Source organism: Hemiscyllium ocellatum, chromosome 13 (assembly GCF_020745735.1).
Source record: "Hemiscyllium ocellatum isolate sHemOce1 chromosome 13, sHemOce1.pat.X.cur, whole genome shotgun sequence".
NCBI classification, from domain to species: domain Eukaryota; kingdom Metazoa; phylum Chordata; class Chondrichthyes; order Orectolobiformes; family Hemiscylliidae; genus Hemiscyllium; species Hemiscyllium ocellatum.
Genome location: NC_083413.1, coordinates 33,138,043 through 33,155,397, shown reverse-complemented (window position 1 = coordinate 33,155,397; position 17,355 = coordinate 33,138,043). Strand labels below are relative to the sequence as shown.

Below are 17,355 nucleotides of genomic sequence, written 5' to 3'. Positions count from 1 at the left end.
CAGAAATTTAGCAACAGTAACATCACAGCAAAGTTATGAGTTGATTGACTTTTAAGCAGCTGCTGTAAAGGAATGTAATCTTGAAAAATGGAAATTTCTAAACTAATAAATGGAAAGTAAGAATTTTTAGGCATAGGTGAGGGAGCTGATTCATGGTAAGAGTAAGGAATGTCTACTTTCTACTAATTTCCAGGTTAAAGTAAGCTGTACGTTTTGGTGCAAACATCATATAGAGACAGTATAAATTAAAGGGTATGCAGGAACAGAGACCTCAGTGTATATGTGCATAATTCATGAAAGGTGGAAGGACAGGTGCAGACAGCAGTTAATAAAGCATACAGTTTTCTAAGCTTCATTAATCAGGACAAGGGTTTTCTTACTGAACTTGTATAAAACACTGTACAAGCTGGAGTGGTGTGCACAATTCTTGGTGTTAAACTTTAGGAAGTAAGTATGAGAGAGAGTGCAGAAGAAGTTGACGGGAATGGTTCCATTTATGAAGTTAGAGTGCTGAAGTTGGGACTGCTCTCCTTTAGAGAGAAGATTAAAAGGAGATCTGATAAAATCATTTAATGATTATTTGAATAGAAACAATGCTCTGATTTTTAAGAAAAAGACAGGGTATTTGCACTAAGTCACAATGCACAGGACCAGTGCAGATATGATAGGCTAAATAGCCTCCTTCTGTGAATTCTGTGCCCTAAAGCTGTCCGCCTCTCTTTAAGCATGCTCCTTGAAATCTATTTAATCAAGCTTTTAGTCACTTGTACTGTCTCCTGTTTCTGAAGTTTTGTTTGATGAGGGCTTCTGCGATGACCCTTAGAATGTTTTACTGTATTAAAGGTCCTGCATAAATCCAAATTTCTTTTTGAGATGGTAGTAGGACTGTTTTTGACTAATCTTTTAGCAGTGTGAGATCCTCTGGAACAGATTACACATATTGATTTTTATTTGTTGCTAGGAAGACATTATCTCAATATGGAATAAAACAGCCAGCGATCAAGCAACTACTGCTCGCATACGAGACACATTACGACGTGTCCTGAACTTACCACCTAATACTATCATGGAATACAAGACACACACTGACAGTATCAAGTGAGTGCGATGAGAAGCTAGCAGAATAGTTTTACCTAAAATGTTTATATTGGCTGGTGAACTAAAAGTTTTGAAATGTAAATCAGTATGAAGTGACTTACGAAGGAATGCAAGTGACAAATAAATAGTCAGTATCAAGCACTTGTATCAGTGGCACCAATACTGGGATAGTAAAATGGGAAGAGTTGACATTGATATTACTTTTTCCGCTGATTCAGTCAATACTACTTGAATCAATCTGAAATAATTTTTTTGTTTTCTTTTAATTCAGTTCAAATTATTGGTTTGAAAGATGGATTATCGTTTCAGGATGCAAAGATTACTATTCATTGAAGTTGCATGTAACATTTAAGCTAACTTGTGAACTAAGATTAGAAGGAAGGATCTTTAAGCTGCTGCTTGTTATTGCATGAAGTGAATCGAATTAGGTGAAGACTGACCACTATCTATGATGCTGGGGACCTCATCCACATTGTACTTTTGACTGAAGATGGTTATAAATGCTTCTTTCACTAGGATCCATTCATGCTTTGGGTCTGTGGGTCAGGAAGTCGAGGATCCAGTTACAGAGGGCAGAGCAGTGACCTATTTCTCGGAGTTTGGAGGATAGTTTGGTTGGGATTATAGTGGAGCTGATGAAAGTATCCTTGTTGTCCAGATAATCCAGAGATGAATGTAAGGCTTGGGGAATGGTATCTATCATGGACCTCTTGCACCACCAGTAGGCATATTGCAAGGGATTGAGGCAGGCTGGAAGCTAGAGTTGATGTGAGCCATGACTACTACTACCCGAAGCACTTCATAATTATAGAGGTCAAGAGCCACCAGGCAGTAGTCATTGAGGCTTGTTGCATATGTTTTCTTCGGTACAGAGATATGAAGCAGGTAGAGACTTCAGATTGTAGCAAGATACAGTGCTTTTTAGTCGGAATGTTGCATTGTTTCAGTTGAATATTAATGACCACTGAGCTCTGCATTAATCTCTCGTATTATTGTTCAATAATTCAAATGGTCTGTCAATTAATTAATTTTATTAGAAAGGTTGCACTAATAAAGGAACATAGGTAGAATCATGTAGAGGAATATCAGGGTGTGTTCCGTGGAGATATTGGTCTCCACTTCCAAATGTTAAAAATGACCTCTTAGTTTTTATTGTTTTGGGGTGGGCAACCTGCCTTGTATTCTGCCAATTAGTTATCTGCGTTCAGTCTGCCATTTTTGGTTCTAGAATAATCCCAAAGATTGCTACCCTGAAGGGTCTGCATCTTTATCTGGAATATATCTCTTTGGCTTTTTTTTCCAGAAATTCAAATTTACTTCTGTCCTTTGATTCAAAATTGAATCCACAACTTCCGAACCTGACCACATGTCCTCTGTCATCCAATTTTTCTTACATTCTCCTCTAGATTTTTCTGGAATCTCCAATCAAATTTGGCTATATGAATTAAGAAGGGAAAGTCAGCTAAGATTCTTGTTGATCATTGTCTAGACTCCTGTGTGGATGTGGTCAGATTGATCTCGGCTCAAATTATTATACTTCTCCCTGGAATCTAATAATCTGCCAATACTTAATGTCCAGACTTGAACTTGAACCACAGTGCTTGTGTGTAATGATAGAGGCTGACTATTCCTGTATGAGAGACTAATTGTTTTAAGAGGAGAGAGGAAAACATTTTTGTTCATGATTAATTTGTAATTTTAGCCTGTGTTATGAACTTGTTGCCATGTTTTCCTCCGTTCCAATGGCTCCATTCCCCGCTGTGCTGTGCAAAGAGAACTCTTTTCTCTTCGAATGATTAAGTAAAGAAATCCCTGAGAATGAGTTTTATGGAATGAGATTCAGAGGTCTAGGCATCTTTAAGCAATGTGTAAATACCATTCCTTTGTCATATCTTACCATTTCGAGAGAATTTGATCCTTTAGTGGCAGTAATATTTCTGCAGCCACATCTCAAAATAATCTTTAGTAAACCTGTTGGACTATAAGCTAGTGTTGTGACTTTTAACTTTGTTCACCCCAGTCTAACACCAGCACCTCCACATCATGAGTATTAATCTACTTTATCAAAGCAGTACAGTTTAAAAAGAAACTTATTATTTGTGAGCTTTAGAAGAAAAATGGAAAACTTGTACTTTGTTTAAGGCCATTTTAAGAATATTTAGCAATACGGGAATGATCTAGAGGAAGGACTTGAAAGCTGGGTAAGCAAGTTTGCGGATGACACAAAAGTCGGAGTTGTGGATAGTGAGGAAGGAAGTGGTAGGTTACAGCGGGATATAGATAAGTTGCAGAGCTGGGCGGAAATGTGGCAAATGGAATTCAATGTAGCTAAGTGCGAAGTCGTTCACTTTGGTAGGAATAACAAGATGATGGATTACTGGGCTAATGGTAGGCTACTTGGTAGTGTGGATGAGCAGAGGGATCTTGGTGTCCATGTACACAGATCTCTGAAAGTTGCCACCCAGGTAAATAGTGCTGTGAGGAAGGCATATGGTGTACTGGGCTTTATTGGCAGAGGAATTGAGTTCCGGAGTCCTGAGGTCATGTTGCAGTTGTATAAGACTCTGGTGAGGCCTCATCTGGAGTATTGTGTGCAGTTTTGGTCGCCATACTATAGGAAGGATGTGGAAGCTTTAGAACGAGTGCAGAGGAGGTTTACCAGGATGTTGCCTGGAATGGTAGGAAAATCTTATGAGGAAAGGCTGAGGCACTTGGGGCTGTTCTCATTGGAGAAGAGAAGGTTTAGGGGAGATCTGATAGAAGTGTATAAGATGATTAGGGGTTTAGATAGGGTAGATACTAAGAACCTTTTACTGCTAATGGAGTCAGGTGTTACTAGGGGACATAGCTTTAAATTAAGGGGTGGTAGGTATAGGACAGATGTTAGGGGTAGATTCTTCACACAGCGGGTTGTGAGTTCATGGAATGCCCTGCCCGTATCAGTGGTGAACTCTCCTTCTTTATGGTCATTTAAGCGGGCATTGGATAGGCATTTGGAAGTTATTGGGCTAGTATAGGTTAGGTAGGATTCGGTCGGCGCAACATCGAGGGCCGAAGGGCCTGTACTGCGCTGTATCCTTCTATGTTCTATGTTCTAACCATTAGGTTAACTGCTGCTAGGGAAAACAAATGTTTGGCAAGAGGCAGCACTGGAGAATGCAAGAAGTGAAATTAAAAAATGGAATAGATTCACAAAGCTTGCTGACTAGCTATAGAGTCATAGAGGTGTACATCAAGGAAACAGACCCTTGGTCCAATTCATACATGACAGATATCCTAAATTAATCTAATCCCATTTGGAAGCACTTGGCCCATATCCCTCTAAACCCTTCCTATTTATGTACCCATCCAGATACCTTTTAAATGTTGCAATTGTACCAGCCTCCACAACTACTTCTGGCAGCTCATTCCATACACACACCACTCTGTGTGAAAAAGTTGACCCTTGGGTACCTTTTAAATCTTTCCCAACTCACCCTAAACCTATGCCATCTAGTTCTGGACTCCCCCAACACAGGGAAAAGACTTTGTATAATCACCCTATAAATGCCCCTCATGATTTTATAAACCTCTATAAGGTCACCCCTCAGCCTCTGACACTCTAGGGAAAAATAGCCCAGCCTTTGTAGCCTCTCCCTATAGCTCAAGTCCTCCACCCCTGGCAACATCCTTGTAAATCTTTTCTGAGCCCTTTCAAGTTTCACAACATCTTTCTGATAGGAAGGAGACCAGAATTGCATGCAATATTTCAAAAGTGGCCTAACCAATGTCCTGTACAGCCACAACATGACCCCTCAATTCCTGTACTCAATACTCACCAATAAAGGAAAGCAAACTAAATAAACACCTTCACGATCTTATCTACCAGCAACTCCACTTTCAAGGAACTATGAACCAGCACTCCAAGGTCTGTGTTCACCCAACACTCTCCAGGATCTTACCATTAAGTGTATAAGCCCTGCCCTGATTTGCCTTTCCAAAGTACAGCACTTTGCATTTATCTAAACTAAATTCCATCTACCACTTCAGCCCACTGACCCATCTTATCATGATCCCATTGTACTTCAAGTGTACTACTTCGCTGTCCACTGCATCTCCAAATTTGGTGTCATCTGCAAACTTACTAACTATTCCTCCTTTGTTCACACCCAAATTATTGACATAAGTAGTAAAAGCAAGGTACAACATTTTAAAGGTATTTGGATAGGAAAGGTTTGGAGGATTATGAATGCAGCCAAATGGGGCTAGTTCAGTTCAGAATAACTGGTTGATATGAACAAGTTGGGCCAAAGGCCTATTTCCATGCTGTATGACTCTATGATTCTAAGTTAATTGTATTTTTTCTTTTAGTGAAGTAAAATCAGTCGAAAAAATGCTGATACATTCTGGAAACAATGGGCAAAGCCTTTTGTGAAGCAAATGCAATTCTAAACCAGTCTGAAAATTGAAACTGTTTTCTTTTTACATGGAGTAAAAACTCCACATATAACACATGCCTTGGTGTTTGTAACTGTTAGTAGTTTACACCTGCAACTGAAATTTCATACAGAAAGTATGCTGTTGAATGTATAAAATAAAGAATTCTCTAATCTTCTTTGACAGAGACAATTCCAGCTTTCGAAATACGAAAATCACCTTATGAAAACTTCATTGCACTCCATTTGTTTAGTTGGAATCTATGTCCTGCTTCATTCCAGAGGAACACTACATTTTTTAAAACAAAGTTGGAATGGGCTGATGTTCAATGTCAATCCCAATCAGGATGTCTTTACTTCAGGAAAGAATTACTCTGCCATTGGTCCTATTAGTTGTTCTGACCTAATCAGACTTTTATTTTTGTTTTTTAAGTCATTGATTCTGTTGTGCTCATGTCTTCCATTTCAAAAATGTTCTGGATGCTTCTGTTTTGAAATATGTGAATATTGTAAATGTCTATGTTTCTGGATATTAAGTATTACACATGGAGAAAATGGCTGGAATTTAATGACCTCCCTTCTTGTGTATTTTGGGGGTAGGGCATTTAATCAGGTGGATGGGTAGTGAGTGGGGACCCTGTTGCCTTCCTGCCTCCTCCCATATTAAGTCCATGATGAGAAGGCAATGCCCAATTACAGACTCCATCACCTCTGCTGGTATTAACCCAGAAGCAGATGGAAGGCTAGCCATGTATTCAAAGATTGTCCATGCCAATATTGAGGGATCATGCATGAAGAAAGGAGTAGTATGAGAAGAACTAATACTAAAGCCCTGGATGGATGCTATATCTTTAGCAACCACTGCTTTTAGTGCTAGAGTGCAATATAGTTACTGGTCTCTGACCATCTTGCAGAGAACAGAACTTTCATCCCTAGGGTATCTTGTTATGGTAAAGGCCTGTTAGGATTCAGTAAAGAGCCTGAGTCGCACCTAATTCATACAACCTTCTTTGAAAAAAGGCTCCATTGAGCTCTCTCTGGCTGTCTAGCTGGCAGGCAAGATTCCTTTCACCTCTAAAGATCACCCAATGAATCTGCTTGCTGGCTGTGTATATAAATTATTGGTTCACCTGACTTGATGCATTTTCATTTCATTCTCTGATCTTTCTAATTTATTTTCTCTACTTTTTAAAAAACATTTATCCTCTTTTGTTCTTTTGCTTTTATGGAGTATTGCTACATCTGGTAAACAGTCTTTTATTTGAAGATGTAAATGTTTGAATTGGAAGTAAAACATTATTTGTTTGCTTGGTGCTATTTTGAAATAAAGAGCACTTCATGACTGAAAGCATTTCATGTGTATTCAATTTGGCCTTTGCCTTTGGTTTACTATAGCACAGATATTTAGAATGAATAAGTTGCAAATTGAATATTTAAGATGATATTCGCATTGGCTTATATAAAGGGATGTATATTTTGAAATTTAGAAGGGCCCAGTGAAACTTGAAGAAACAGAAACATAAGAGATATTCAAGAATCATTTAAGAATTTATGTAGTGATCCCAATGTTAGATTATACCAAATGTCGTCAAATAATTCACTTTTGTTATAACTCATGACTGGCTAGCTGAATTGTCCTAACCACTAATTCATTGTGATTATTATGTGTCACTATGTGATCAGAGATGCAAACTGATTTGTTAATCAAGTTAAAGAGAAAATATGATAAAAGATAACATATTAGAGAATCGTCAACAGGACATTTACGGAGGTATTTCATAACACTCATAAAACGTATATTCCACTGAGATAGAAAATCTCCAGAAAAAGGATGCAGCATCTGCTGTTAACTAAAGAAGTTAAGGATGATATGAAGTTAAATGGAAAGATATACAGAATAATTCTGAAAAAGTTTGGTGATTAAAATTGGAAATTGAAGTCTAAGAGAAAACTAGCAAGAAATAAAACAATAGACAGAAAAACTTTTTGAAATATATAAAAAGCAAGAGAGTGTGGGTGGCTCAGTGATTAGCATTGACGCCTCGTAGCGCCAGAGACCCGGGTTCAATTCCCATCTCAGGCGACTGTGTGGAGTTTGCACATTCTCCCCGTGTCGGCGTGGGTTTCCTCCGGGTGCTCCGGTTTCCTCCCACAGTCCAAAAATGTGCAGGTTAGGTGAATTGGCTATGTTAAATTGCCCGTAGTGTTAGGTGAAGGGTTCAATGTAGGGGAATGGGTCTGGATGGGTTGCGCTTCGGCAGGTCGCTGTGGACATGTTGGGCCGAAGGGTCTGTTTCCATACTGTAAGTAATCTAGTCTAATCTAATCTAAAAGTGAGCATTGGTGCTGTAGAGGATGAGCTTAGAATTTAACAATGGAAAACAATTAAATAGCAAGGATATTTGAACAAGTATTCGTAATCTATTTTCATAGTAAAAAACAAAAAGCATTCCAAAAATAGTAGAAAAGCAGGAAGCAAAAGAGAGGGAGGAAATTTTAAAAAACGTTAGAGAAGAAGTGTGAGGAAACCAATGGCATAAAAGCTACTAAGATCCCTGGACCAGGTGTCCTGCAAGGTAGACCTAGAAGTGCCTGCTGAAATAAAAGATTACAACCATAGAATCCATTAACGTTCACTACATTATGGAAAATCCCCAGCAGGTTGGAGAACCACAAATGTAATACCAATATTCAAGAAAGCAAAGAGATAAAATGCAAGATACTGTAGGCCAATTTGACTAATATGCATCATTAGGAAAATGCTAGAATCCACTATTCAGGAAGTATTTCCAATAAAATTGGGCAGAATCACCATAGTTTTGTGAAAGAAGCTGTGCTTGACCAGTTTTAGTTATTTGAGGATATAACGAGCAGGGTAATAACGGGAAACCAGTAGATATAGTGCATTTAGATCTCCAAAGATATTTGATAAGTCACATAAAAGCTTATTACACAAATTGAGAGTTTGCAGTTTTGGAGACAATATATTTTCTTAGATAGAAGACATAATTTATAGCAAACTTGCTACTGACAATGTCCCAGAGGTCATCCATGTCTGTAATGCAAGGATGAGTGTAATTGAATATTCAAGTTGACTGGGGATTGGAGTCAATGCATGGGAAGTGCTCACTGCTGACCGAAGTGCCTTGATACAAACTGTTAGGAAGTGTGTGGGGAAAACAAGACAAATGAAGTGACAAGATCATGGAAAGAAAGAACCCACTGGAAAATAAAAATGTTAGCCAGCCCTCCTGTAGGAAAGCTGTTGTGAAATTTGAAAAGATTCAGAAAAGATTCACAAGGATGTTCCCGGGGTTAGAAGGTATCAGTTAAGGGGGAGGCTAAATAGGCTGGAGCTGTTTTCCCTGGAGCGTCACAGGCTGAGGAGTGACCTTATAGAGGTTTATAAAATCATGAGGGGCATGAATAGGGTAAATAGACAAGGTCTTTTCCCTGGGTTGGGGGAGTCCAGAACTAGAGAGCATAGGTTTAGGGTGAGATGGGAAGATTTAAAAGGGACCTAAGGGACAACTATTTCACGCAGAGGCTGGTGCGTGTATGGAAATGAGCTGCCAGAGGAAGTGATGGAAGCTGATACAATTACAGCATCAAAAAGGCTGGGTATATGAATAGGAAGGGTTTAGAGGGATATGGGCCAAGTGCTGGCAAATGGGATTACATTAGTTTAGGATATCTGGTAGGCATAGATAAGTTGGACCAAAGGGTTTGTTTCCGTGCTGTACATCTCTATGACTCTGACCAATTGTAACATCTCCAGATGGGGGCTACTCAAAGAAACTGTTCAACTAACTGAAAGGATTTGCAAACTAATAGGAAACAGCTTGGATAACTTGCTTTGAATATGGTTTAAAATAAACCTAGATTTTCTTTCTTCTTAGCACCTTATCAATGTTGGATTCTACCTTTGTTAATCTGTGTAGTTACCTACAAATTATATTTTTCCACAGTACCTTACCTTACCAAGCCACTTACCTTGAATGTGTAATTGCCACTTTCCTAGCTAAAAATGTATTACCTTAGAAATTTTGAAATTGAATTCCATCTGCACCTTGTAATTGGAAAACCAATTTCATAAGTGAACAGATGAGACTTGCTTTGTTTTACTTTTACATCACCAGATTGTGTCCGTTGGTTGCCTAGTTCAGTGCAGCAGTACTGGAATCCTTCCTCTGTCACCCTGTTGAGGAGCAGTGTCTCAATTATTCTAGATAGCTGTTGCCCTGGGTTTGGAAGGTGCTGTTAATTGAACTTTTTTGAGTTCCAATTGTGCATCTTGTAGATGGCACACATTGCTGCTACTGAGTGCTGATAGTGGAGGGAGTGACTGTGGATATGGTCCAAATCAAGGATGTTACAAAGTTATGGATGATGCCAAGCTACTTGAGTGTTATTGGAGTTGTACTTATCCAGGCGAGTGGGGAATATTCCATCACCCTTCTGACATGTACTTTGTTGATGTTGTACAGGCTTTGTGGAGTCAGCAGTTCAGTTATTTGATTCAGAATTCTTAGTCTGTCACCTGATCTTGTAACCACAGAATTCATATGGCTAATCCAGTTCAGTTTCCGATCAATAGCAACCCTCAGGATCTTGATATTAGAATATTCAGCAATGGTAATGCCGTTGAATGTCAAGGGACGATTGTTAGGTTGTAGCTTGTTACAGATGGTGCTATGGACTAGGCCAGCCCACTCAAAACCTTCCAAAGCATGCAGCCCAGACATAACTTTGCAATTTGCTTTGGTAAGTGAGCAGTGAAAATTACCTGGAGTAAGTTAGCTAGGTTGACTACACGGTTTTAAAACAGACAAAAAATTATTCACAAAATTATACAATGAAACACAAAGAACAGGGTAAAGAACCCATACAGAACTCAGTCTATCCAAGCTAGACTAAATTATGTTGTTCTGAATATACACAACAGTCCCAATAAGCAAACCCCTTACCACAGTAAAAATGAGACAAAAGCTTACAGGTTGAAGTTAGAAGGGCAGAAGGAGAGTGAGTTAGCAGCCTTTCTTCACACAGTCCACTGATGAACTCCCTAACTAGTTCTGGACTGAACTGCTCATCTGGAAAAGTGCAGCAGGTCAGGCAGCATCCAAAGAGCAAGAGAATCGGTGTTTCGGGCATGAGCCCTTCAGCCCTTCTGAAGAAGGTCTCATGCCCGAAACGTCGATTCTCTTGCTCTTTGGATGCTGCCTGACCTGCTGCACTTTTCCAGCAACACATTTTCAGCTCAAATCTCCAGCATCTGCACTCCTCACTTTCTCCTGAACTGCTCATCTAGAGAGCTGGCCATGCCCCCTTGACTTACACAAGTTACTTCTAAAAATATAAAAACTTTGGCCTAAAGGCTCACCTGTTTACATATAAGTAAAAAGGGTTTTCAATATCCTTTTATCTCTGTACCAATCCCAGCTGTTTCAGAGCCCGAAGTGTTTTATGACCCGTCTTAAATGAACCAAGAACACAGTATCTTTGAGGAAAGGAACAACTTTTAGAAAAAAAGGACCAGCTTTGCGACATCTCCCCCTTTTTTAAAAAAAAATCATCAATATCCAAACGTGGCTTCATTTTTTAAACTCTTCAAAAACAAACTGGTTTGTAGTCTAAAACACACATATACACAATACTAACTATACACGTGCAAACGTGCACAATAATATGAATTCAGGCTGTGGCACACCCATCACCAAACACCTCTGTATCTCATTTGAGTCTTGATAACGCATCGGCAATCATATTTTCGTGACTTGCCACATGTACAGTTATCAAATTGAATGGCTACAACACCAAACTTCATCTAAACAGTCTGGCATTGTTCTTAAATTTTTCCAGAAATGTCAATTGGTTATGATCAGTGTATACGATTGTTTCAGATGCATTGCTGGTAATATAAGCACTGAAATATTGTAATGCCAACACTAAACTCAAAGTCCCTTTCTCCACCGTTGAATATTTCTGTTGAAGAATGTTCAACTTTCTGGAAAAACACCCGATGGGTCTTTCTATCCCCTTGTCATCCTCCTCCAGGAGCATCGTACCGACACCCACATCACTGGCATTGATAATCACCTTGAAAGGCTTTGTATAATCAGGTGTGGCTAATACTGGGGCAGTGGTTAACATAGTTTTTATGTTGTCAAACACCTTTTGACTCTGCTGTCCACTGAAACTTCTTGCCCTTTTTAAAAAATTTGGTGAGTGGAGCAGCCACACTGCTAAAATTTGGCACAAACTTTCGGTAAAATCCACTCAATCCAAGGAACTGTAGTACTGCTCTTTTCGTCGCAGTTTGGGAAATTCTCCCATTTTGTTTTCGCATTCAGTGGGGCCATTTGTCCCTGTCCAATAACATGGCCCAGGAAGGTGATTTGGGCTTTGGCAAATTCACTTATAGCTAGGTTTACCACCAAGCCTGCCTTCCAAAATCGATCGAACAAGTCTGATAAATGCTGTAAATGTTCCTTCTGTGAGTGACTAAAGATCACCAGGTCATCAATGTAAACGACTCAGTTGGATAATCTGACAATGACCTTATTAGTTAGTCTCTGAAATGTGGCCGGAGCGATGTTTGTACCAAATAGCATGACTTTGAACTTATATAGTCCATTTGGCATTACGAAAGCTGAAATCGCCTTTTCTCTTTCTGAGAGGTACTTGTCAGTAGCCTCTGAGCAAATCCAACTTAGAAACATAGGTTGCTTGTCCTACTTCTCTGACACAGTCCTCCAACTGCAGAATTGGATATGCATCAGTCTTTGTAACATTGTTGACTTTGTGATAGTACCATCTGGCTTTAACACCATGGCTATGGGTGAGCTCCAGTCACTGTAACTCACTTCGGTTGTGCCATCTTGGAGCATGTGCTCTATCTCCTTCTGAACTTGTGCCAACTTTAGAGGGTTATGCCTATAAGGATGTTGCTTAATCAGAACAGTAGCTCTTATATCTACATCATGTACAATTAGGTTAGTACTTCCTAGTTTATTTCTCCCCATATGATAGTAATAACTCTTTCAGGTCATTTTGATTTCCTTGTGGAAGGTGCTCAATGATTTATCTCAATTTTTGACTTCCTCTTTGTCCAATTTGATCCGAGGAATGTCCAATTCAGAATCTTCTGAACTTGGTTCTTTCCTCTGTGCTGTAATCATTAACAACCTCTCTTTCCTTCCCTGTCAAAATACCTCTTGAGCATATTCACATGATACACTGAGATTTTTTTCTGTCTGTAGTCCTTATCAAGTGGTTCATCTCACTCAGTTTCTTCTCAATTTGATAAGGTCCACTAAACCTTGCTTTTAAACGTTCACCTATTACTGGAAGAATCTTCCGCCGCCTTTGCCTCTGTGCCTACTTCTTCAACCAAGATTCTCGCCCACCCTCTGAGGACCCCTTCTCCCGCCTCCAACACACCCCATCCACCTGGACGCCCCGTGTTGGCCTCTTACCCGCCCTCGATCCCTTCATAGCCAACTGTGGCCGCGACATTAACCACCTCAACCTCTCCACCCCTCTCACCCACTCCAACCTCTCACCCTCGGAACGTGCAGCCCTCCACTCCCTCCGTTCCAACCCCAACCTCACCATCAAACCAGCAGACAAGGGAGGCGCGGTAGTAGTTTGGCGCACCGACCTTTACACCGCTGCGGCTAAATGCCAGCTCGCGGACACCTCCTCCTACTGCCCCCTTGACCATGACCCCACCTCCCACCACCAAACCATCATCTCCCACACCATCCATAACCTCATCACCTCAGGGGATCTCCCATCCACCACCTCCAACCTCATAGTCCCACAACCCTGCACCGCTCATTTCTACCTCGTGCCCAAAATCCACAAACCTGACTGCCCCGGCCGACCCATTGTCAGCCTGCTCCTGGCCCACCGAACTCATCTCTGCATACCTCGACACGGTCCTGTCCCCCTTAGTCCAAGAACTCCCCACCTACGTTCGGGACACCACCCATGCCCTCCACCTCCTCCATGATTTTCGCTTCCCCGGTCCCCAACGCCTTATCTTCACCACGGACATCCAGCCCCTGTACACCTCCATCCCCCATCACGAAGGACTCAAAGCCCTTTGCTTCTTCCTTTCCCGCCGTACCAACCAGTACCCTTCCACTGACACCCTCCTTCGACTGACTGAACTGATCCTCACCCTGAACAACTGCTCTTTCCAATCCTCCCACTTCCTCCAAACCAAAGGAGTTGCCATGGGCACCAGCATAGGCCCCAGCTCTGCCTCTTCGTAGGATATGTGGAACAGTCCATCTTCTGCAACTACACTGGCACCACCCCCCACCTTTTCCTCCGCTACATCAATGACTGTATCGGCGCTGCCTCATGCTCCCACGAGGAGGTTGAACAGTTCATCCATTTTACCAACACCTTCCACCCTGACCTCAAATTCACCTGGACCGTCTCAGACTCCTCCCTCCCCTTTCTAGACCTTTCCATTTCTATCTCGGGCGACCGAATCAACACGGACATTTACTATAAACCGACTGACTCCTACAGCTACCTAGATTACACCTCCTCCCACCCTGCCCCCTGTAAAAACGCCATCCCATATTCCCAATTCCTTTGTCTCCGCCGCATCTGCTCTCAGAAGGACCAGTTCCAATACCGTACAGCCCAAATGGCCTCCTTCTTCAAGGACCGCAGGCTCCCCCCAGACATGATCGACGATGCCCTCCACCGCATCTCCTCCACTTCCCGCTCATCCGCCCTTGAGCCCCGCCCCTCCAACCGCCACCAGGACAGAACCCCACTGGTTCTCACCTACCACCCCACCAACCTCCATATACAGCGTATCTTCCGCCACCTCCAAACGGACCCCACCACCAGGGATATATTTCCCTCCCCTCCCCTATCAGCGTTCCGAAAAGACCACTCCCTCCATGACTCCCTCGTCAGGTCCACACCCCCCACCAACCCAACCTCCACTCCCGGCACCTTCCCTGCAACCACAAGAAATGCAAAACTTGCGCCCACACCTCCCCCCTTACTTCTCTCCAAGGCCCCAAGAGCTCCTTCCAGATCCGCCACAAATTCACCTGCACCTCCACACACATCATCTATTGCATCCGCTGCACCCGATGTGGCCTCCTCTATATTGGGGAGACAGGCCGCCTACTTGCTGAACGTTTCAGAGAACACCTCTGGGACACCCGGACCAACCAACCCAACCACACCGTGGCACAACACTTTAACTCCCCCTCCCACTCCACCAAGGACATGCAGGTCCTTGGACTCCTCCATCGCCAGACCATAACAACAAGACGGTTGGAGGAAGAGCGCCTCATCTTCCGCCTAGGAACCCTCCAACCACAAGGGATGAACTCAGACTTCTCCAGTTTCCTCATTTCCCCTCCCCCCCACCTTGTCTCAGTCAAATCCCTCGAACTCAGCACCGCCTTCCTAATCTGCAATCTTCTTCCTGACCTCTCCACCCCCACCCCACTCCGGCCTATCACCCTCACCTTGACCTCCTTCCACCTATCACATCTCCATCGCCCCTCCCCCAAGTCCCTCCTTCCTACCTTTTATCTTAGCCTGCTGGACACACTTTCCTCATTCCTGAAGAAGGGCTTATGCCCGAAATGTCGAATCTCCTGATCCTTGGATGCTGCCTGACCTGCTGTGCTTTTCCAGCAACACATTTTCAACTCTGATCTCCAGCATCTGCAGACCTCAATTTCTCCTCAATATAGGTTTGACCAGGGTCCCTTGGTCTATAAGCTTCTGGTACAAGCTCATACACACTTAAAATGACTTTTTCTACCTCCTCATATTCCCCAGATACCTCCTCTGAGAGTGATGCAAACACCTCATTAGCCCCCCCTACAAGTTTTGTTTCGATCAACATTGCCTCTGGCCACTGCAGTTGTTTAGCCACCTTTTCAAATGAAATGAAAGAAGGCTTCCACATCCTTCTCATAAATTTAGGCAATGCTTGAACATACTTAAATAATTTCTCACGAGGCTTCTGACTTCCTGATGAAGGGCTTATGCTCGAAACGTCGAATTCTCTATTCCTGAGATGCTGCCTGGCCTGTTGTGCTTTGACCAGCAACACATTTGCAGTTCTGACTACTAGGGGCTTGCTCATCCTCACTGTCTTCCTCATTAAAGCTACCTTCAGCCTTTATCTCCAGCCTTTTAAGCTGACTTCCCTTTTTAAGTGTCAGTTTTTGAAGTTCAAACATTCTCTCTGTTTTGTCTTCTGCTGCCCTCTCCTTTTCTTTCTCTTCTACTGCCCTCTCTTTTTACCTCTCTTCTGCTTTTAATTGTAATACAAATTGTTTCAATTCTCCTGCCCTTTCCTTACTTGTTGTCTCTCAATCAAGCTGCTTTATTTGCAATTGAATTCTTGCCATCTGTATATATCCTGGTGGTTTCTCCAGCAAATTTAAATGCTGAGCTACTGCTGTAATTATCTCTCCTTTCCACACAGAAGGAGACAGTTCGAACCCCAGCTTGTTTGCTAGTTCCTGCAGCTTGATCTTATTCACCTTTTGCAAAAATTCCAAATCACCACATCCACTTGCAGAAAACTTTTGGTGACTGAAAGAACCATTACTATCCCAAGCTTTGTCTACCCAATCAAACCAACACTCGAAATAAAGACACTAGCACCTCCACTCACTGTTTAAAATCACACAAAGAGCCCCCAATCTGTTATGGACTAAGCCAGACCACTCAAAACATTCTTAAGCAGACAGCCCAGACCATAACTTTGCAATTTATTTTGGTAAGTGTACATGAAAATTACCTGGAGTAAGTTAGCTAGGTTGACTACCAGGTTTTAAAACAGACAAAAATTTATTCACAAAATTACACAATGAAACACAAAGAACAGAATGAAAAATCCCTCCAGAACTCAGCCTATCCAAACTAGACTTAAGTATGGTGTTCCAAATATATACAACAGTCCCAATAAACAAATCCCTTACCACAGTAAAAATGGAACAAATGTTTACAGGTCAAAGTTAGAGGGCAGAAGGACAGAGAGTTTAGCAGCCTCTCTTCACACAGTCCACTGCTGAACTCCCTAATTCAGTCTGGACTGAACTGCTCAGATAGAGAGCTGGCCATGCCCTTTGACTTATGTAAGTTACTTTTAAAAATATAAAACTTTGATCTAAAGCCTCATCTGTTTACATACAAACAAAAAGGCCTCTCGTTATCCTTTTATCGCTGTACCAATCCCAGCTGTTTTGGACCCCTGGAGTGTTTTATGACATGTCTTAAACAAACCAAGGACACAGTATCCTTGAGGAAAGGAACAACTTTTTTAAAAAAGCACCAGCTTTGTGACAATGGTCATTGGCTGGTACTTGTATGGTATGAATGTTACTTGCCACTTATCAACTCAAATCTAGATGTTGTCCAGGCCTTCATGAATTTGGACAAGGACTACTGAAGATACTGATCAGTGGAGGGACAATTGGTGCTCAATATTATGAAATCATCAGGAAATATCACCACTTTTGATTTTTTGATGACCTGGAGCTGAGATGATTTATCTCCAACAACTACAATCCTGTATCTTTACAACTGATATGAATGCAGCCAGCAGATAGTCAACATACCCACTCCTCCTCCACCACTACCACCCCCCCGTCCCCCCTCAAAGGTAAATTTAGCCTCCATGTCAAGCCCAGTCAATCTTATCTCCCACTGGAAGTCAACTTTTTTGTTCATTTTTTAATCAAGTCTGCAATGAGGTGGTGCTGCCAGAACCCAAATTTAACAAAGTGAGCAAACGCTGTTCAATAGTTATTGCTGTTGCTAAGTGAGTGCTGCTTGA

The 17,355-nt window shown here is 41.7% G+C and overlaps 1 protein-coding gene across 1 annotated transcript in view; it reads left to right on the top strand.

Annotated features, from left to right (window-relative positions):
• Positions 1–6,789, top strand: part of eif4e2 (eukaryotic translation initiation factor 4E family member 2) — a 37,245-nt gene extending 30,456 nt beyond the window's left edge. Inside the window, exons 6-7 of the mRNA XM_060834109.1 lie at positions 962–1,098; positions 5,701–6,789. Of these exons, the coding sequence (XP_060690092.1) occupies positions 962–1,098; positions 5,701–5,740 (177 nt within the window). The 3' untranslated portion in view covers positions 5,741–6,789. The remainder of the gene's footprint in view (positions 1–961; positions 1,099–5,700) is intronic.
• Positions 6,790–17,355: the final 10,566 nt, after the last annotated feature.